Source organism: Acomys minous (assembly GCF_964271855.1).
Source record: "Acomys minous genome assembly, chromosome: 10".
Lineage (NCBI taxonomy): Eukaryota > Metazoa > Chordata > Mammalia > Rodentia > Muridae > Acomys > Acomys minous.
In genome coordinates this window covers 63,636,140-63,656,195 of record NC_140491.1, presented here as the reverse complement: position 1 = coordinate 63,656,195, position 20,056 = coordinate 63,636,140, and the positions used below count along the sequence as shown (strand labels likewise).

General features: G+C 53.9%; 4 protein-coding genes across 5 annotated transcripts; 3 read left to right on the top strand and 1 right to left on the bottom strand.

Annotated features, from left to right (window-relative positions):
- Positions 1-178: 178 nt before the first annotated feature.
- Positions 179-1,575, bottom strand: SSNA1 (SS nuclear autoantigen 1). The gene is made up of 3 exons (XM_084800130.1): positions 1,444-1,575; positions 1,064-1,263; positions 179-736 (listed from the first exon to the last, which is right to left on the bottom strand). Exons 1-3 carry the CDS (start codon positions 1,493-1,495, stop codon positions 629-631), a joined length of 360 nt encoding a protein of 119 aa, XP_084656256.1. The 5' UTR covers positions 1,496-1,575; the 3' UTR covers positions 179-628.
- Positions 1,494-14,384, top strand: ANAPC2 (anaphase promoting complex subunit 2; the record flags this gene model as incomplete). 2 transcript variants are annotated; one of them, XM_084800127.1, is made up of 14 exons in its annotated part: positions 1,494-1,817; positions 2,042-2,483; positions 2,592-2,664; positions 2,918-3,050; positions 3,836-4,010; positions 4,750-4,869; positions 6,057-6,174; positions 6,880-7,061; positions 7,708-7,849; positions 8,100-8,175; positions 8,259-8,462; positions 13,374-13,503; positions 13,762-13,997; positions 14,076-14,384. In XM_084800127.1, the coding sequence occupies 14 exons, from the start codon at positions 1,494-1,496 to the stop codon at positions 14,286-14,288; spliced, it is 2,568 nt and encodes an 855-aa protein (XP_084656253.1). In that variant the 3' UTR covers positions 14,289-14,384. The 2 variants fall into 2 exon arrangements, with proteins under 2 accessions (XP_084656253.1, XP_084656252.1); XM_084800126.1 differs by having other exon boundaries at positions 2,042-2,664.
- Positions 14,385-16,878: 2,494 nt separating this feature from the next.
- On the top strand, positions 16,879-18,234 carry TMEM210 (transmembrane protein 210). The gene is made up of 5 exons (XM_084799852.1): positions 16,879-17,123; positions 17,287-17,422; positions 17,659-17,688; positions 17,848-18,074; positions 18,111-18,234. The coding sequence occupies exons 1-4, from the start codon at positions 17,012-17,014 to the stop codon at positions 18,035-18,037; spliced, it is 468 nt and encodes a 155-aa protein (XP_084655978.1). The 5' UTR covers positions 16,879-17,011; the 3' UTR covers positions 18,038-18,074; positions 18,111-18,234.
- A 639-nt stretch (positions 18,235-18,873) lies between these two features.
- LRRC26 (leucine rich repeat containing 26) lies at positions 18,874-19,959 on the top strand (the record flags this gene model as incomplete). The annotated part of the gene is made up of 2 exons (XM_084799851.1): positions 18,874-19,546; positions 19,623-19,959. The coding sequence occupies 2 exons, from the start codon at positions 18,874-18,876 to the stop codon at positions 19,943-19,945; spliced, it is 996 nt and encodes a 331-aa protein (XP_084655977.1). The 3' UTR covers positions 19,946-19,959.
- Positions 19,960-20,056: the final 97 nt, after the last annotated feature.

Here is a 20,056-nt window from a genome sequence, read left to right as displayed (position 1 = left end):
GTTTGTGTGCTAGACTCAGGGAAAAGGCCAACAGCTTTACAAGGAGAGTTACGGGCTATGGCTGGCCTGAATGAGGTAGGCATCCTCAGCTCTGTTTTGAAGATGGGATAGTCAGGGAAAACCGCAGGCCTTCCCTACCAATAGGATACATGGTAGCTGGCGGATGATGCCACAGATCTTTGCAAAACATCTTTATTGAAACACCAGAGGCCATGGGGATGAGCCCTTAGGTTTTGGTTCTGGAGTCAAGATTCTTTCCTGGACATGCCTGGCCTAAGCCCCTAGCAGCTGAGGAGACACAGTGAGGGGCTCCCACAGTATTTGGACAAAGACCAGGACCTCCCTGGCAGCCCAAGGGGCTACAGGAGCGTCAGAGAGAGGCCCCTAATGGAGCTAACCGGGAGCTCAGGGTCCCCATGGTACTTTTGAGTACAGAGCCAGGAACCCCTTTTCCCATAGACTGTCTTAGAGCTTTTCTTGTCACCCAAGGCAGGTGGAGGTCACAAGTTGCCCTCTGGGGACCTGAGATACCGAGAAGGCATCTGAGGCCACGAAGAAGAAAGACGCTTTAGGGCAGACGTGTTGGGGCCTGAGCAGCCATTTAAGAGGCGGCTGGGACAGCCACTTGTCAGCTTTCCTTGCCTCCGCTGCTCTTCTGGTCTGAGGCTGTGGCTTTACTCAGGTTCCCAGCTTCCCTTTTGAGGACGCTAAGCAGAGTCTGAGAGCTCTCCAGGATCTGGGGCCAGAGGAATAAAATAAAATTATTTCCCTGGTTGGAAGGTCCCATCGCCTCGGGGACGGGAATCTCAATCTGGCCATTTGTGCTGCAGCCAACCGGCCACAGGGGAGTGGGTAAAATCCTCCTCCCTCCGTCCCACTGCCCTTCCTCCCATCCTGCAATGGCTGGGTTAGCTCTGACCCACACTGTGTACTCCTTCCAACACACCGCGGCTCCCCTCTCTCGGATCCCGGAGCCCACTGTCCCGCCTACAGCCTCTGAACAGCAATGGGCCCTAGCTTTAGATGCTACCGCGGACTGCCGGCGCACATCCGAGAGCCCCACCTTGAGGTAGGCAGCCTCCGTCTCGGCGATGGTCCGGTCAAACTCGTTGCGGGAGGCTATCTTGCGCGCCAGGTTCTCGTTGACGCGGGCCAACTTCTCCGTCAGCTGCCTCATCTCATTCTGCAGCCGTTGCTTTTCGTCCTCCTCCTGCTGGATCTGGCGGCACAGCTCCTCTCGCTTCTGACACAACTCCTCGATGCCTAGGATGGGCGGGAAGACAAGAGGTGTGAGCTAGGGCTCGTGAGCTACGGACCCCGACCAGCAGCACGACACGGGGGAAAGCCGCAGAGCGGGGCTCGTGAGGAGTGTCCGCGAGGCCTCCCGACTGGCTCGGCCGGACCCCGGCCCGGGGCCCTTAGCCTCCAGCTCCCGTTGCTCACACTTGACCAACTCGTTGTTGTAGTTCTGCAGCGCCGCGCCCTGTTGGGTCATGGTCCGCGCCGTGTCCGGAAGCCCCAACCGCCGCCGGTGCGGCAAGCCCACGCCTGCGCACTGCCCACAAAAACGCGCGCATGATCGACGTCACAGCCGCGCGCCGATCCCCGCGCTTGCGTCATCACGGTGCGCCACGCTGGGCGGGTCTGTTCTGTGGACACTGATGGAGGCCGAGGTTGTGGCGGGGACGGCTGTGCCGATGTCGGCGCCGGCGGCAATCACCTCCGCTGATGACTGCGACTCTAGGCCTGGACAGGAGCTCTTGGTTGCCTGGAATACCGTGAGCACTGGTCTGGTGCCACCGGCCGCGCTGGGGCTGGTGAGGCCGGGGAAAGGTTGGCGGGCCTGTGCAGATCTGCGAGGTTTAGGGAGTGCACCCTTTTTGGTCCTCACAGCTCTGTGCAGGCTGCATGTAGTGGCCTTGTCTCCTCCCACAGCATTCTGATTTGTTTGGTTTACTGGCGGCTCTTCGGCTGCTGTTTCCTCCCCCACCCCCCTTTTACCCCGACTCCGCCCCTCTGCTTATGATTTTCCCTGCTCCAGGCATCTTCCCGGACCAGCGGTGCGGTCCCACCAAAGGAAGAAGAGCTCCGAGCAGCGGTAGAGGTTCTGAAGGGCCACGGTCTGCACTCTGTCTTGGAGGAGTGGTTCGTGGAGGTGCTGCAGAACGACCTTCAGGGCAGCATTGCCCCGGAGTTCTGGAATGCCATCGCCCAGCGCGAAAACTCTGTCGATGAACCCCAATGCCTTCTCCTGCTCCTGGATGCTTTCGGCCTTCTGGAAAGCCGCTTGGATCCCTACCTGCATAGCCTAGAACTCCTGGAGAAATGGACTCGTCTGGGCTTGCTGATGGGCACTGGAGCTCAGGGGCTTCGGGAGAAAGTTCACACCATGTTGCGGGGAGTCCTGTTCTTTTCCACCCCCAGAACATTCCAGGAGATGATCCAGCGCCTCTATGGCCGTTTCCTGAGAGTCTATATGCAGAGTAAGAGGAAAGGAGAAGGGGGCACAGACCCGGAACTAGAGGGTGAGCTAGACAGCCGATATGCCCGCCGCAGGTACTACCGACTTTTACAGAGCCCTCTGTGTGCAGGATGTGGCAGTGACAAACAGCAGTGCTGGTGCCGACAGGCATTGGAGCAGTTCCACCAGCTAAGCCAGGTTCTGTAAGTTCTGCCCGCTGGCCTGTCCCATTTTCTATGGATGCCCCATTTGTCCTGAATTCCATATACCTCTGAATAGAGCTAGTAAACTGGCTGGTCAGGTGTTTTCCACCTATACTCGTAGCCAGGGATTATTGTATAGCAAGTTTACACTGTCCTGGGCATAGGTATTGGGTATATGCGCTGCATGTCCTTATGGGAAGGTAAGGGACAGAGGTGGTGTGTTGGGTTTTCCATGATCAGGGATCTCCTTTAGGCATAGACTCAGTCTGCTGGAGCGGGTCAGTGCTGAGGCTGTGACAACCACCCTGCATCAGGTGACCCGGGAAAGGATGGAAGACCGCTGCCGAGGAGAGTATGAGCGCTCCTTCCTGCGCGAGTTCCACAAGGTGAGAGTCTTCTCCCTGGCCTGTGTCCTGTTAAGGGCAGAAGTGGATTTGTGCCAGACCTGATGCCAAATAGGAGGCAGGTTGACCAGAGTGGTGATTGTTGAGGTTATCTTGGTCCTGTGTAGAGGCCAACCCTGGACCCTGGTGACAAGGACAAATCGGGCATGTACTAAATAGGTCTGTGTAGAATCCTGTGGCTAGGAGCAGATGCCTGGGCCAGTAGTGGCTCCACGGGGTTTCCTCAGGCAGATATGGTAAGACAGGCCTACAAGACCCTTTTCTTTTCCACTGCCCTACAGAATGTATGCTCACTTAACAGTAGCCTTGGGGATTAACCTACAACCAGTGTCTACCCTGGCACGGAGCTAGGGTATCCCAGTGAAGGCCCCTGGTTGCCCAGGTTGCTGAGGTGTGCTGTGTACTTCTGCTATGGGGCTCCCAGCATTGTGAAAAGGCTAGGTTCAGCCTCACGGAGCTGTATGCCATGTCTCTGCCTCACTCCCTACCTCCCGTTTTTCAAGTGTGTCTCGTCCGCTGTGGATGAAGATGAGTCATGATGGGGAGTGATCAAAGTGAGTGTCCCAAACAGTGTTGGCCTAGAGTCTGAGCCTGGAAATTCTTGGGTAGTTGTATTGAGCCCTGGGCAGTGGAGTGTAGATTTGATGCATCTAGCCTCAAGACACAGGTGGGGGCTACTCTAGGGTTCTGCCAAAGGTGTGTGGTTACTGGTTGAGGCTGGAGCTTTGACGTGTCGTCACACCTCACACACTAATGATCTTCCACAGTGGATCGAGAGAGTCGTGGGTTGGCTCGGCAAAGTGTTCCTTCAAGACAACCCCACCAGACCAACTTCTCCAGAAGCTGGAAATACGCTGCGTCGCTGGCGCTGCCACGTCCAGAGATTCTTCTACCGCATCTACGCCAGCCTACGCATTGAGGAGCTTTTCAGCATCATCAGAGGTTGGTCCTGCCTCTTCTCTTGCAGGACCCACCCTGTCCAGTGATTTCCTGTGTTTTACCTTCAGGTGTCAGCGTGGTGGTGAGTTGAGTAGAGCCTGGACCTTCTCTGACATGGCTCAGAGTTTAGCCCAGCGCCAAGCAGGTGCTTCTGGGTTTCCACTCTTTTCTTTCTTTTTTTTATTTTTTTATTTTTTGGTTCTTTTTCGAGACAGGGTTTCTCTGTGTTAACCTTGGCTGTCCTAGGCTGTCCAGGCTGGCCTCAAACTCACAGAGATCCACCTGCCTCTGCCTCCAGGGTGCTGGGATTAAAGGCGTGCGCCACCATACCTGGCCGCATATATGAAAGTTTTAAATGTTAAGAAAACCAAGATTATGCTAGGTGATGGTGATGCATGCCTTTCCGAGAGCTAGTATAGCTGGGGGCAGTTGAGGTACCACTGTACACCACAGGAGGGATGCCTGCTGTGTGAGCTTCAGCACGCCCCCCCGCTTTACTGCTGCCCTACTGACCCACAGTGGATGGAGAGTAGTGGGCTGGCCTGGCAAAGTGTTCCTCCAGTCAAACAGTCAACTGTGCCCAGACTGGCGTCGAGTGAAGGTTGCATTGACAGTAGAACAGTTTTTACCTCATGGTGGCTTTTGTCTGGGCCCTGCAGGTGTGTGTTTTGTACTAGGTCTATCACTGAGTGCTTATTATACCTTCTCACTTAGCTGTCCCTGTGGCGTGGTTCTCTTCCAGACTTCCCAGACTCTCGCCCAGCCATCGAGGACCTTAAGTACTGCTTGGAAAGGACAGATCAGCGGCAGCAGCTGCTTGTATCCCTGAAGGTGGCCCTAGAGACGCGGCTCCTCCACCCAGGTATCATGTGTGGCCACTGAGGACTGGCCACTCAAGTAGCCCTCAGGGCTCATGCAGTTCTTATCCCTGGGTTTGTGGGCCTGAGAAAGGAACAATCGCTTGTTTGTTTGTTTGTTTGTTTGCTTGTTTTTTGAGACAGGGTTTCTCTGTGTAGCCCTGGCCGTCCTCGACTCACTTTGTAGACCAGGCCGGCCTCAAACTCACAGCGATCCACCTGCCTCTGCCTCCCGAGTGCTGGGATTAAAGGTGTGTGCCACCACACCTGGCTAAAGGAGCATGTTAAGAAACAAGTTTTGAGCCGGGCGTGATGGTGCACGCCTTTAATTCCAACAGTTGGGAGGCAGAGGCAGGCAGATCGCTGTGAGTTTGAGGCCAGCCTGGTCTACAAAGTGAGTCCAGAGCAGCCAAGGCTACATGGTGAAACCTTGTCTCAAAAAACCAACCAGCCAAACAAACAAACAAAAAAACCCCTAAGTTTTGAAGTCCTTGGGAGAGCTGAGTTAACCCTGACCTTTATCTGTCTTTGGAAGGAGTCAGAGCCTTTTTTTTTGGTCCAGGGGAGGTATGCGATCTTTTCAGAATATGCTGCCTGGTAAGGGCAAGGCTCATGTGTCCATGACCAAATATATGGCAGAGTCAACTTCGGGGCAGAAGTTTACAGTCCATTACATCATAATGGAGAAGGTTTGTGGCATAGGCACATGGCAAGAAACCAAAACTTAAGGAAGTAACTTACTTTCACTAGTAAACCCTGCCTATTAAAGGCTCCTGTTGCTGTTACTGTTTTAAGACAGGGTCTTTTTATATAGACCAGACTGGCCTTGAACTCATAAGGGTCCACCTTCCTCTGACTCCCAGGTGCTGGGATTAAAGGCATGTGCCACTATACCTGGCTTACTAAAGGATTTTGGGCCTTTAAAATAGCAACACAAGTTGGGGATCAAGAATTCAAAACATGAGCCTATAGGGGACATTCTACAACAAACCACAACAGACTGTTCCTTGGAAAATTCTAGAGACTGTACCTATAAATGGATTGAGATGAGGTGGGGGACACGAAGTTAACTCTGTAGTTTCCTTGAATGAGGGTCCCATGATAACCAGTGTGGCCAGGTGCCCACTCAGGTGTTGGCATTCAGGAGGCTGCTGTCCAGGCCGCTGTGTGACCTCCAGCTCTTCCTCTGTAGGTGTCAACACATGTGACATCATCACTCTCTACATTTCTGCCATCAAGGCATTACGTGTGCTAGATCCCTCTATGGTCATCCTGGAGGTGGCTTGTGAGCCCATCCGTCGCTACCTGAGGTAAGTGCCACTGCCACTTGGCTCTCTCTGCCAAGCTCTGCTTGTGTTTGCAGAGGTCAGACATTGAGCCCTGGCATGCCATAGACAGGAGGCTCTGCCTGGCTTGAGCTGGATTGGCTCAGGGTAGGGAGCCCCTTTCTTTTTGCTAGCACTAGGTAATTGTCCTTCCCACCACTGGTGTGTGTGCATGCGTGTACACGTGTGTGTGTGTGCGCGCGCGCGCGCGCGTGTGCAAGGGGGAGAGTGTCAGGGCCTGCTTCTCTTGTTCGTACAACAAAGAGAAGCTTATCCAGGGCCTGACCTTGTTGATGGAACCTGACAAATGAGAAGAGGCCTGGTCTCTGTCCCGCTTCTGCCTTAAGGAGCTCTGTGACCTCTGTGGTGGATTTCTTGGCAAAGCTCGCCCGAAAGCCCTCAGCTGCAGAGTGTATAGGATTAGGGATTGGTGACCCTAGTACCCGAGAGGCAGATGGTGTCAGGTCCCGCTCTGGGTTTGGTTTTTCTGCTTCCTGGTCTCTGAGCCCTTCGCAGTATGCCCCCCCTGCATGTTTCAGAGCAGTGCTGGGTTGGGTTCCCTGTTTTCTATGAAGCCAGATGGGCATGGCTTTGGTGCATGCTAGTTAGCACTGACCACACTAGGATGCGCCATAGCAGAAGTCATGATGCCCATACACAGTTGGGGACAGCCGTATTCAATCCTGGCAGGACACGAGAGGACACAGTACGGCAGATTGTGGCTGGGCTGACAGGGGACTCGGATGGGACTGGGGACTTGGCTATTGAGCTATCTAAGACTGACCCGGCCAGTCTGGAGACTGGCCAGGACAGTGAGGATGATTCTGGCGAGCCCGAAGACTGGGTCCCTGACCCTGTGGATGCGGATCCAGGTCAGTTTACCGCTTGGCCTCAACCCTGCTCTTTCCTGGGCTTCTTTGTAGGTCTGTGGGGTTCTGATGATGTATGTGGCTACCCATGCTGCAGCAGCAGCTATTTCCTTAAACATGAGCGGTCAGAGGCCAGGGCCGTGCTGAACGCCAGTCTGTTGGCTATATGTTCCTCACTATCTGGCCTTTGTGGGTTATACCTGAGGGAACAGATGCATGGGAGGCCGCCTACCTCACTTCTGCCTGTGATTTGGTCCTGGTTCTCACGTGATATAAGGTAGCATCCTCTGGCCAGGTCCCATCTCTTGCTTGGCCACACTCTGGTGGGTTTTCAATGGCTGTGGAGTCTTTGTCCTGTTCAGCTCTTAGCAGCCTTTTAAAGGAAAACCCAAGGACCTTTGTTCTATTCGTTACGGCTGATTGAGAATCCGGGAAGGTCCTTGTGAGATACAAGGCACTGTGGATCAGAACAGTTGCCTTAGGAACCGACACTGGGCTTAGTGGGAGGCATATTACTCCCAGCTGCCTGGAACGTGGAGAGCAAGCCCTTCAGGCTATGCTGGACTGCTGTCTCCAGCAGATGAACTCTGAGGTGTCACTGTCCTTGTCAAGGAACTAGTGGTATACCCTCCACCCCTGTACTGTTCAGGGAAGTCGAGTTCCAAGCGACGCTCCTCAGACATCATCAGCCTGCTGGTCAGCATCTATGGCAGCAAGGACCTCTTCATCAATGAGTACCGCTCACTGCTCGCAGACCGCCTCCTTCACCAGTTCAGTTTCAGCCCTGAGAGGTAAGGCAAGGGGCCGGTTGACCTCCAGGGGGCGCTGAGGCCTAAAGCCTTCATTCTGTATTTGTAGGGAAACAAATGATTAGTACTGCCCTTAAGCACAGGCCAAGATGACTGGCTCTGGCCTAGTGTGCTTCCTGCCTTCCCTCCAGCCCAAGCGTATCCTGAGCAGGTGGCTTGGACAGCGTCTGCTTAGGGTACCAGCTGAAATGGCAGCACACCGCAAGCCCCTCCCAGAAACTTCTTCTTCCAGGGAGATCCGTAATGTGGAGCTGTTGAAGCTGCGCTTTGGTGAAGCCCCCATGCACTTTTGTGAGGTCATGCTCAAGGTAAAACATCCAGGGCTGCCCGGCCAGCTGCCACTCTACCACTACCATTAAGCCCAGGCCGTTGATGAGGTGCCCTTTCTTAGGACATGGCAGATTCCCGCCGCATCAACGCCAATATCCGTGAGGAGGATGAGAAGCGGCCTGTAGAGGAACAGCCCCCATTTGGGGTCTATGCGGTCATACTGTCCAGTGAATTTTGGCCTCCCTTCAAAGATGAAAAGCTGGAGGTCCCCGAGGACATCAGGGCGGCCCTGGACGTTTACTGCAAGAAGTATGAGAAGCTGAAGGTACAGCCAGAGGGCCTCCTGGTCACATCACCACACCCCACGTGGGCTGAGCTCATGTGGCACGTGGCCAGGTGGCACAGCTGATGTTGTAGACGCTGGAGTTCCAGTGGGTGGTGTGCCGAGCTCAAGCATCCTTCCTCCTGCGCTTGTGGTCAGCGGTGGCAGGGGAGGCACAAGGCTGACAGTCCACAGGTGGAGACGCCCATTCTAGACCATAGCATAGAGCCTAGAGTGTTCTGCGTGCCAAGAGAAGGCGGTAGGACCCAGGGTCTAGGGGGCAGGCCCTGACTGAAAAAGCATGTGGGACCTTTTGCTTTAAGCTAAGGATCTGTGACCCTGGATGAGCCCTTGAGAACTTGAGAAGCCGTTTCCTTCAAGGGGCAGCAGAGTGGGACCCAGATGGAGGCCCTGACTGAGGAAGTCACAGAAGGGGGCAGTGTTTGTGTCAGTGGTTATGAGAACCTTGCTGTCCTCAACTCTGGCTCAGGTTCTGGAAAAGTCTAGCTATGGTCGTGTGGCCTTGACTGACACCAGGTGAAAGTGTGTCCTGCTTTGGCATGGCAGTGTGTCCAGTTAGCAGTCTCTGAGCACCATAGCCCTGCCACTTCCAGGTTGGTGATGTCTGAGTGACCAGCCCTGTGGATTTAATGTGTTCTTCCGCTGTCCTCTGACTACTAAGGTAGTGTGAGGTACTTGCTGCCTGTGACTCAGACATAGCTTGATCCCATCTCTTTTCCTTTTTTGTTTTTCAAGACAGGGTGTCTCTATGTTATCCTGGCTGTCCTGGACTCACTTTGTAGACCAGGCTGGCCTCGAACTCACAGCGATCCACCTGCCTCAGCCTCCCATGTGCTGGGATTAAAGGCGTGCGCCACCATGCCCGGCTTTTGCTTGAACACATCTTGTTGATCAGGCCCAAAGAGTTAGGATAGCCACACTCTAGGGTCCTTTAGCTCCATTTTAGCTAGATACTGGAATGGCTCTGGTAAATGGCAGGGTTATGCTAAAAGGTCAGGCCTCTGGCCACAGGTCTTTTTTGTTTGTTTGTTTGTTTGTTTGTTTTGTTTTTTTTGAGACAGGGTTTCTCTGTGTAGCCTTGGCTGTCCTGGACTCACTTTGTAGACCAGGCTGGCCTCAAACTTACAGCGATCTACCTGCCTCTGCCTCTGCCTCCCGAGTGCTGGGATTAAAGGCGTGCGCCACCACACCTGGCTTCACAGTTCTTTTATCTTTCACCAGAAGAGCTTCTAGAAGATCTTACTGGGTCTGTGGATGGATGACTGTGCAGCCCATGTATTGTACCCCTTTTGCAGGTCATAGCTTTAGAACCAATGTAACCAGGGAAAGCCGTGGCTACTGCCTCATTAAGAGCAACAAGGGTCCAGAGGGACTAAGAGCATCACTTGGCCACCAGAGCAGTGGAATCGGTGTCCTGGGCACTGCCTTAATAAAATACTAAAAGTTATAGGGTTTGCCAGATTAGAAGTGTAATGATATTATTAGGTTGTGTTCCCCCAGAATGTGCTAGGGTAAAGTAGCCTGCTTTCCTTCCTTCCTTCTTTCCTTTTTTTTTTTTTTTAAGATAGGATTTCTCTGTGTAGCTCTGTCCATCCTGGAACTCACTTTGTAAATCAGACTGACCCCAAACTCACAGATCCACCTGCCTGTGCTTCCTGAGTGCTGGCATTAAAGGCGTGTACTACCACGCCCAGCTGGTAAATGCATTTCTTTGTGTCTTAGGATACTAAGGACCTATTCTATTCCAGGAAAACCTCATTTTAACAGATTATATAGTTAATGACTGCACTTCCAAATAAGGAGATAGGACTTGGAATGTCACTGGAGTTAGGGCTTTACTATTTGAAGAGATAGTTTGACCCATGACAGTATTCCCATGAGCAAAGCACATTTAGCCAGTACCAGTATCTCCAAGGTTAACACTTTAGCATGAATTTTTTTTTTCTAGTATGGTTTTGATTTGTTTTGTTTTTCCCAAAACAGGGTTTCTCTGTGTAGCCTTGGCTGTCCCTGACTTGCTTTATAGACCAGGCTGGCCTTGAACTCATAGTAATCTGCCTGCCTCTGCCTCCCAGAGTAATGGGATTACAGGCATGTGCCACAGTACCTGTCTCAGCATGAAGTTTTCTTTTCCCCCTCGAGACAGGGTTTCTCTGTGTAGCCCTGGCTGTCCTGGAACTCTGTGATCAGGCTGGCCTTGAATTCACAGAGATCCATCTGCCTCTGCCTCCCAAGTGCTGGGATTAAAGATGTATGCCAACATGCCCAGCCTCAACATGAATTTTTCTCTTTAAAGATGTGTTTATTATGTATACAGCATTTTGCCTGCATGTGTGCCTGCCTGAAGAGGGCATCAGATGCCAGTGTAGTTACTTGTGAGCAACCATGTAGTTGCTGCAAATTGAACTCAGGACCTCTGGAAGAGCAGCCAGTGCTCTTAACCTCGGAGCCATCTCTCCAGCCCTCAACATGCTTTTTTTTTTTTTTTTTTTTTGGTTTTTCGAGACAGGGTCTCTCTGTGTAGCCTTGGCTGTCCTAGACTCACTTTGTAGACCAGGCTGGCTTTGAACTCACAGCGATCCGCCTGTCTCTGCCTCCCAAGTGCTGGGATTAAAGGCGTGCGCCACCACCGCCCGGCTCAACATGAATTCTTAAATCAAAAAATCTCTTCTAATCCAGGTGTGGTGGTGCACATCTGTGATCCCTGTACTCAGTCTAAAGCAGAAGGACATATAGTTCCAGGCCAGCTCCATAGAAACAGTTCTTCCCCATTTGAAGCAAGTTTCTTCTTCAGCTTGGTACTGTCAGGTGGCTTTGATCCAAATACAGTGATGAAGCAAGTCTAGTTTAGAAATAGGCAATTCTGAAGGCAGCGAGTAGAAGGGTCATGAGCCCCAAAGCAAATCTGACGCCCAACAAAAGGAATTCTCTGAGTGTTCAAGGTCTGATAACAGTCTCCTGGCTCAGTACTTCGTCCTCTTGGCTTACCAAGAAACATCACATATCAATATGGACTTCTCTATTGTCTCTTTCATTTAAACTGTTAGCATTGCTGCTGGCATAAAGCCCAAAACCTTGGTGGTTTCCCAGGAGGTTTAGGTGTCCAAGGTGATAGCATGGTCCTGAGTCAGGTGCGGGGGTACGTGCCTGTCATCCCAGCACTTGGAAGACGGGCACAGCAGCAGCGCTAGCAGCTTGTATGTAGCAAGTGCTAAGATAACTAGGGCTATATAGTAAGGTCCTGTCTAAAAAACAATGTGGGGAAAGGGAGCTGGGTGTGGTGGCGCAGCCTTTCATCCCAGCACTCGGGAGGCAGAGGCAGGCAGTTATCTGAGTTCGAGGCCAGCCTGGTCTACAAAGTGAGTTCCAGGACAGCCAGGGTTACACAGAGAAACCCTGTCTCAAGAAATTTAAGGGAGAGAGAGACCGAAGGGTTGTCTGTCCATGTTAACAGTTTCTGCTGAGATGATCAGTTGGATCTACAAGTCACATTTGTCTCTACGAAACATCTGGGCCCAAGCTGGTAGTTTTCTGCCAGCTTTCCCGCGGTGTCCCTCATTTCCCCCTGATCCTTCCTCACCAGAAGGTCCTCTTACGTCCACGTCTTCCAGCACTGTCCTCCATTGTGTGTGTGGCCTCTAGGACGACAAAGCTCTTCTCCCTCCTGATCCTTTACCCGAACTTCATCCTTGTGTTCCATGTTATAGCAATTGTCTCCAGCAAATCTAGGGCTTCACTTTTATGTCCTCCTACACTGTGCAAAGCCACGACTATATTTCAGGTATTTATATAACAGTATTATATATTATATAATAAGATGTATTTATATATCTTTCTCCCTAGAACGAAAATATATTGTTTTGTTTCTTTGTTTTGAAACAGGGTTTCTTTGTGTATAGCTTTTGGCTGCCCTGGACACACTTTGTAGACCAGGCTGGCCTCAAAGTCACATCAATCCGCCTGCCTCTGCCTCTCGAGTGCTGGGATTAAAGGCGTGCACCCCCATGCCTGGCCTTTATTTTTGGTTTTTGAGCCAGTTTCTCTGTGTAGCCCAGGCTGTCCTGGGACTTTAGACTGATCCTTCTGCCTCTGCCTCCTGAGTGCTGCGAGTAAAGGCGTGGGCCACTGCTGCACAGCAGAATCTTTATTTGTTATAACTTGTATAACAAAATGTCCTGGGCCGGGTGGTTTTAAACAGCAAGTATATTGCTTTAGTTCTGGGAAGTAGAAATCCGGTGTGTGTTGGCAGGGCTGTGCTTTTTCTGACACCTTTAATGAAGTACTCATTTTCCCCAGTTTTTGGTATGTCACCATACTCTCATAGCTAGCCATTGTCTTCTGTGCCTGTTTTTTTTGTTTTGTTTTGTTTTTTTGTTTTGTTTTGTTTCGAGACAAGGTCTCTCTGTGTAGCCTTGGCTGTCTTGGACTCACCTTGTAGACCAGGCTGGCCTCGAACTCACAGCAAAACGCCTGCCTCTGCCTCCCAAGTGCTGGGTTTAAAGGTGTGTGCCACCATGCCTGGCTTTTCCATCCCTGCTTTAATCTTCTTTCAAGAAAAGGACATCAGTCTATTAAATTAAAACCTACCTACTTCAGCATGACCTCTTCTTAACTAATTATGTTTATATTGACTCTGTCTGCAAGTATTTCATGTTCTAAGCTCCTGGGACATGATTTATCAGTGGTGCCTACTGTTCAGTCATGGTTGCTCAGGAGCTGGGCACTGGAGCCAGGTCTCCTGCTCTTGCTGCTGACTAGCTGCCTGCCAGGGATGGCACTGGTACAGGCCGTTGGTGCTAGAGCCATTCCTTGCGAGGAAGCAAGGCATATGAGTCTGTGCCTCTTTCTGGACCTGTGGAACCCATTGGACTATTCTTGATGATTCCTGCCCAGGCTATGCGGACCCTCAGTTGGAAGCACACCCTGGGCTTGGTGACAATGGATGTGGAGCTGGCTGACCGCACCCTGTCTGTTGCAGTGACCCCAGTGCAGGCAGTAGTTTTGCTGTATTTCCAGGACCAAGGTGAGTCTACAGAACCCCACCCGGTCTGTCTTGAACGCACAGCCTTGGGCCAGTGCTAGACACTATTAGTTGATAAACTGAGGTGACACACTGCTTCTCCCCTGCCCCTGTGTAGGCAGGATCTAGGGGTGGCAGCCATTCTTTTCACCTGTGAGTCATGCAGGACAGTGCACAGCCCTGTGGTGGTCCCGCTGGCTAACTGGTGCTGGAGAAGGTGTACCCTCCAGTGTACCCTGAGTCCTGTGGCTCTGCACACAGCCAGCTGGACCCTGGAGGAGCTGAGCAAGGTGGTGAAGATGCCTGTGGCACTGCTGCGAAGGCGTATGTCAGTGTGGCTGCAGCAGGGTGTGCTGCGGGAGGAGCCTCCAGGTACCTTCTCTGTCATTGAGGAAGAGCGGCCCCAGGACAGGGACAACATGGTGCTGATTGACAGTGATGATGAGAGCGACTCGGGCATGGCTTCCCAGGCTGACCAGAAGGAAGAGGAGCTGCTGGTGCGTTGGCCACTTCCACACTGGGCTGGGGGTGGGCCAGTAGGTGGCTGACTGAGCATGCCTGGCTTCTGTTCCTAGCTCTTCTGGACATACATCCAGGCCATGTTGACCAACCTAGAGAGTCTCTCTCTGGAGCGCATCTACAGCATGCTGCGGATGTTTGTGGTGACTGGCCCAGCGCTGGCAGAGATTGACCTGCAGGAGCTCCAGGGCTACCTGCAGAAGAAGGTCCACGACCAGCAGCTCATCTATTCTGCGGGTGTCTACCGCCTGCCCAAGAACTGCAGCTGAGGTGCCCCTTTCAGGTTCTGTCTCCTTGTCCCTGTGCCCAGGCCCCACCCACCCCCTGCCTAACACCCAGAGGACAAATAAAAGCAGTGGTTCATCCTTTGGTGTAGTTTGTTGTGCCCCATGAACACATACAAGTTTGCCCTCTCTGACCACCCTACCATGCAGGGTCTGGGTTCCCCAAGCCTCCAGGCTGACCTCAGCCTGCGCTTCTGTGTTTCAGCAATAGATCCCCTGGAGCTGTCTTCTGTGGCCTGCCCAGGACCTGTGCAGGGACTTGTTCTGACAAGAATGAATAGGATTGGCTGCCCAGTCTCCGGAGTTAGACTTGTAGCCGCAGTCTGCTCTTGTGGCCTTTAAAAGAACTCTTGGGTCTTTCCCTTGCAGTAGCCTGTGTGAAGTCAGTGTGAGGCTTTGTGCTGTTAGGACATTTGCACTCTCTCAGACCCTCTAAGGGGAGGCAGCCTGAGACAAGTGCGTTCCTCGTGTCTAGTCAACGAGCTCCTTAAGTACGTACCCTAGTGGCCAGAGGATTAGACCTTGTCTTGTGTCAGGATATGTGGCCATGCTGCTTAGCCACACTTCCACGTCCCCCAGACCTGCAGTCAGAAGAACAGGACCAGGGCACGGGTGAGAGGAGACCACAGGAAGCAATGCAGTCCTTTCCCTCAAGTTAGGGCTCAACCACCCTTGAGAGCAGGCTGGGTCCCAGACACCTGTTGAGGACAGGTTGGTCCTGCCCTCCTCAACCTTGGGTCTGTGCTCACCTTAGACTACAGAACCTGGGTGGAGCACAGCACGGCTCCCGTCTCTCTATCCCAGAACAGCTGTTGTCAGGCAGGAAATACCCTGACCTGAGGTGCCATCCTCAGAGAAGACAAAAGCCCTTTGGAATCATTGCTGGCACACCTACACCCTGCCCAAGGTGGATGCCAGGCCACAAGCCACACCCATCTTTAGCTGCTGCCACTCCCCCCAGATGCCCCTCTGAGTCCCCTCAGCCCCAGCTGGTGCTACAGAACCACCAGCTCTCTCATCCTCAGCTACTGGCTTGGGCTTATTCTGCGCTTGGGTCCTGAGCAGAGATCCCCTTCAAGGGTTTCACCTCACCCGTCTTGTTCTAGAGGGATCTTGCCTCAGGTTTTAAAGCGTGGAAGTAGGTATTAGGCCCACAACCTTGGCCATAGGCCTAAGGGTTCCCACAAACCTAGGAAACTGTGTACAGTACTTCAGAAATGGGGTTTGCTCTCTTCTAGCTCCCAGTCCTCAAACCCTGTCCCCCACCCAACTAGGGTGCTGTTGCTGCAAGAGATCTGCTGGCAGCAGGGGCCACGAAGTTCCCTCCACAGAGTGTTTCTATCCGGCTCATACAACCTGACCACAGACGGGTGTGCCTTTGTCCTAACCAGGATGTAAACTTGCTAGGCTGGCCTGGCAGGGAGACAGTGCCAGCCCTGGGCCTCAGGCACACCTTCTGGTCTGCATTCCTTCAGATTAAGTTTGTGGATGTGTCCTAAAGACATGAGAGGAAGGCTTGCTTCTCCTCATCACTGAAGCCCACGTCAGGAGCTGCTAGCTCTTCCTACACTACCAAGCCTAGAAGGGCACCTGTGTCTGCCTGCCGTCGGGGATGTCCCCAGTGATTAGAGCCACTGGGTTCAAGCTGTGCCCTGCCCTCCTGGCACCCCGTTGGCCCCAGTTGGCAGGAGGCTGGGCTCAGTGAGCTGCAGGCTGGCATTTCCTCCTACGGGCCTCTTACTTTGCTTGGCAGGTCCCTCTGAGAGGGTGGGGCTGGGACAGAGGCGTAGGTTAACCCTCATGGTGCCAGTGTATAGGCAAACTTGTACCCTTGGGCAATGGCTATCTGATCTCGGAGGCAACAGACCCTCAGAGCATTGAGCTCTGACTAGTGACACAGCACGTGTGAACCAGACGCTGCAACCGTCTGCTCCCTGGGGTGGGGGGTGGGGGGTGGGGATGTTGTAAGGGTGTGACGTGGCATCCTGCTCAGGCGCATGTAGCCAGTGACTGTCGCAGGGGATGATCAAGGATTCCTTCCATAGCAGCAGTCCTCTGACCTGGGCCTTCAGGGCTATGTGAGCTCAGCCCCCCAAGGCAACCAAGAAGAGCAACTGAACACATGTACCCACCCCACCTTCCACTGCCCCCTTCTCCGTTATCTGTCTCAACTTGGGGAGGGGCTTATTGGCAGGACTCAGAGCTCTGCTTTCCTGATGCTGAAAAGCAAACTGAGACCATGGTCCCCAACATCAGAGGGCAAAGTAGGTTTCTCACCCATTTAACTGGAAGTGCTACCTGTCACGAAAGCTCGTAGCCTTGGCCGGGCGTGGTGGGGCACACCTTTAATCCCAGCACTCGGGAGGCAGAGGCAGGTGGATCTCTTGTGAGTTCAAGGTCAGCCTGGTTTACAAATCGAGTCCAGGACAGCTAAGGCTACACGGAGAAACCCTGTGTCGAAAAACAAAAACAAACAAACCAAGCTGTAGCCTCTACTCTCCCATGACTGAGATCTGCCCAGAGCCTGCAAACCCTGGCCCCTTTACCTGCCACATCCAGGCCTGTCTGCCCAGGACTTCTGGAACTCCAGCATCCAAGTGTGAAGGAAGTTCAAGCCTGCCTGGGTGCTCTGAGGCCCTGCCCCCACACCCTCTGCCTCACAGCCCCACTGTGAGGTCAGCACCTTCCAATGAGTTCCGTCCAGAGGCATGTGGCGGGGCTGGGGGCTGGACATGGCCCCCTGTCCCCAGCCTGACCCCTGCCCAGCTGGCAGCCCCCTTGCCCTGATATGTCTGACCCTTTTGCTCGTCCCTGCTGCAGGTGCCTCCTCCTGATAGCTCCCCACCCCCGGCCAGAGCCCCTCCCTTTTCCAGGCAGGGCAAGCCATTTGTGTCCTTCTGAGGGCCACTGGGGTGGGTGGATGGGTCTGAGGCCCTCCACAGGCCGGTGACTGGCCCCTGGTCTTGTGGTCTTGTTTCTGCAGCTGGAACCTACTGTGAATGCAGCCTTGGCCTCAGCCGCGAGGCTCTTATTGCTCTCATTGTGGTGCTGGCTGGTGTCAGTGCCAGCTGCTTCTGTGCCCTCGTTGTTGTGGCAATTGGTGTCTTTCGAGCCAAGGGGTGCGTGAGCTTGGCACTGGGTGCAGTGGGGGGTGAGGCCATGCTACTGGCCCTGGGCTATTATTAGTCATGCTTTGAGGGGCCTCTTCCTGGGGTGGTAAGTCACGAGAGGCTGGGGATAGTGATTTCCAGGGTGCGTGTTAGGTGATGGGGGTTCCAGGAAGAGGTTCCAGGGGGGCTTCTACGCATGTGGGATAAGCATTTCCCCAGAATTCACACCTCCTTTTGTCCCTCAGTGATACGTGCCCAGGACGCGTGGAAAACAGGTAAGTGTGCCAGGGGAAGCCTCAAGGGTGAACTGTGTCCTCTCTCTGGCCCCTCCTGAAAGTGCAGTTCACAATGGCATTGAGAGCAATGTCGTCAAGAGCTGGCTTCCCCTGGGCAGCCAAGGCTGCCAGATCAGGCTGACCTAGCCCGTAATGCAGGTTGGCGGGGCCCTTCGGGGTCCAGGAAGATCGCATAGACCTGCGCTCAGTCCACATGGAGTCCCACCTCATGGACCCTGAGCTGGATGTATCCATGATGACATCCTTGGACGGCCGTGGTCTCCTCCCCATGGAAGTTTCTCTGGAGCAGCCACCTCCAACCCCTCCCCCTCCCCCTCCCCCAGAGTAGCGGAGGAAAGCTAGGATTGGAAATTAAACAGTATTTAGTGATTATGCACTGTCCTTCTTGCAGGGCCCTCAAGAGGTAGTGTTTGTGCATGGGTCATAGTGGGCGTCTCCACCCTGGGCACTGAATCACACCCTTGGGGTTTCTCTAGCTCCTAGCCCAGCTGGCAAGTTCATCTCTTTCCTGAGCCTTCCTACTGTTGGTTTTACAAAGATGGCTGGTCCTGGGCCCTCCCACCTTCCCAGATTTCCCCTTAACAGGACCTATACCCTGTATGCTGACAAGTCAAGAGAGAGCTGCACTGGCCAGACTTAGGGCAGTGCCCCTGTCCACTGACACTGTCCTCAAGGCTCCAAGGTGGAGCCTCTTTTGCCTTAGGTGTGTAGTCTCTCCTACACTGCAAGGTCTCATCCTCTTTAAGGCTCTATTGTGTGCTTAAACCTCTACCTGTGTCAAGGGACTGGGACAGTCCCTGTGGGGTCTTTTTGCTGAATAGGAATGGAGTTAAGTGGGGTACGGAGCAAGGCACCGTGGGCTGCATTCTATATGGTACTGGTGGGTTTGATCCTGCTCTTTAGGTCTGCAGAGGGGAGCGCTTTTACGGGCTCAGGGCCAAGCCAAGGCTGGAGCCCTGGACAGGTGGTTGGTTGGCGGTGTTGGGTATTGGCTCTGTGCCTAGCCCCCGCCCAAGTCAAGGAACCAGCTGTGGGACAGAAAACTGTTGTGCTTGGGCAGTAGAGCTAATACTTGTGCGGGCGAGGCAGGGACAAACGACAGGTCACCTGGACTCCCGAAGCAGCACAGGGATCAAGGTCGTCTTGTGCTCTCAAGCCGCCCCCATGTGGGGCTCTTTTTTCTCCCGGCTTCCGCCGCAACTCTGTCTACTGCTACTGTTATCCTTGAAGCGAGTCTGGACCCAGGAGCACGTTGGAACTTCCCCTTCCAGATCCCCGGTGGCCCCCGAATGTCCCGAGGCATGTTCGTGTTCCCTAGGCGGCAAGGCCAATTGCTCCGCACTCGCGCTGCCCACGGTACCAGCGGGCCTGAGCTGGCGAGTACGCTCACTGTTGCTGGATCACAATCGTGTGAGCTCACTGCCTCCAGGCGCCTTCGCGGACGCGGGCGCGCTGCTGTACCTAGACCTCCGGGAGAACCGGCTTTGGTCTGTGCACTCACGAGCTTTCTGGGGTCTGGGAGGGTTGCAGTGGCTGGACCTGAGCGCCAATCAGCTGGAAACTCTGTCTCCCGGCACCTTCGCGCCGTTGCGCGCGCTGAGTTTCCTCTCCCTAGCGGGTAACCGGCTGATGCTTCTGGAGCCTTCGATCCTGGGCCGGCTCCCATTACTGCGCGTGCTCAGCCTGCAGGACAATTCGTTGTCGGCGCTCGAGGCGGGTTTGCTGAATAGCCTGCCCGCGCTCGACGTGTTGCGCTTGCGTGGCAATCCCTGGGCGTGCAGCTGCGCTCTGCGCCCGCTTTGCACCTGGCTGCGCAAGCACCCGCGTCCTGCTTCAGGTGAGCCATCTGGGGCGCAGGACGGATAATGTTTGGTGCAGTTGCTGCCATCTGACGCCGCTCCTGTGTCCCGCAGAAACTGAGACCCTGTTTTGCGTGTCTCCAAGACGCCAGACGCTCAGCCTACTGACAGCCTTTCCGGATGCCGCCTTCAGACACTGCTCTCAGTCACTCGCAGCTCGAGACCTGGCGGTGGTCTACGCTCTCGGCCCGGTCTCTTTCCTTGCCAGTCTGGCCATCTGCATGGCACTGGGTTCCATGCTCACTGCCTGTGGTGCACGGCGCCGCCGCCGCCGCCGCACCATGGTGCGCCACTTACTAAGGAGGCAGGTAGATCCTGTGGGCCCAGCTTCCCTGGAGAATGCTGGGAGCCCTGCAGCTGCAGCTACCCAAGCCTAAGGGAGCTGCGGTTGTTTCTAGCGCTCCCGCAGGGCCCCGCACTTTGAAAACAACCCCACCCCCGCCGCCCCGCAAATCCCTGGTCCTCCCTTCATCCTCCCTGTAGGCGGA

What these genes read in the sequence shown, in the direction of transcription:
- SSNA1 (XM_084800130.1), bottom strand. Translation starts at nt 1,495, where the DNA reads ATGACCCAACAGGGCGCGGCGCTGCAGAACTACAACAACGAGTTGGTC. An exon ending in CAACAACGAGTTGGTCAAGT is followed by an intron (nt 1,264 to 1,443) that starts GTGAGCAACGGG and finishes CGCCCATCCTAG; the next exon opens with GCATCGAGGAGTTGTGTCAG. An exon ending in CGGAGGCTGCCTACCTCAAG is followed by an intron (nt 737 to 1,063) that starts GTGGGGCTCTCG and finishes CTCTGGCCCCAG; the next exon opens with ATCCTGGAGAGCTCTCAGAC.
- TMEM210 (XM_084799852.1), top strand. Translation starts at nt 17,012, where the DNA reads ATGTGGCGGGGCTGGGGGCTGGACATGGCCCCCTGTCCCCAGCCTGAC. An exon ending in TTTGCTCGTCCCTGCTGCAG is followed by an intron (nt 17,124 to 17,286) that starts GTGCCTCCTCCT and finishes TTGTTTCTGCAG; the next exon opens with CTGGAACCTACTGTGAATGC. An exon ending in CCAGGACGCGTGGAAAACAG is followed by an intron (nt 17,689 to 17,847) that starts GTAAGTGTGCCA and finishes CCCGTAATGCAG; the next exon opens with GTTGGCGGGGCCCTTCGGGG.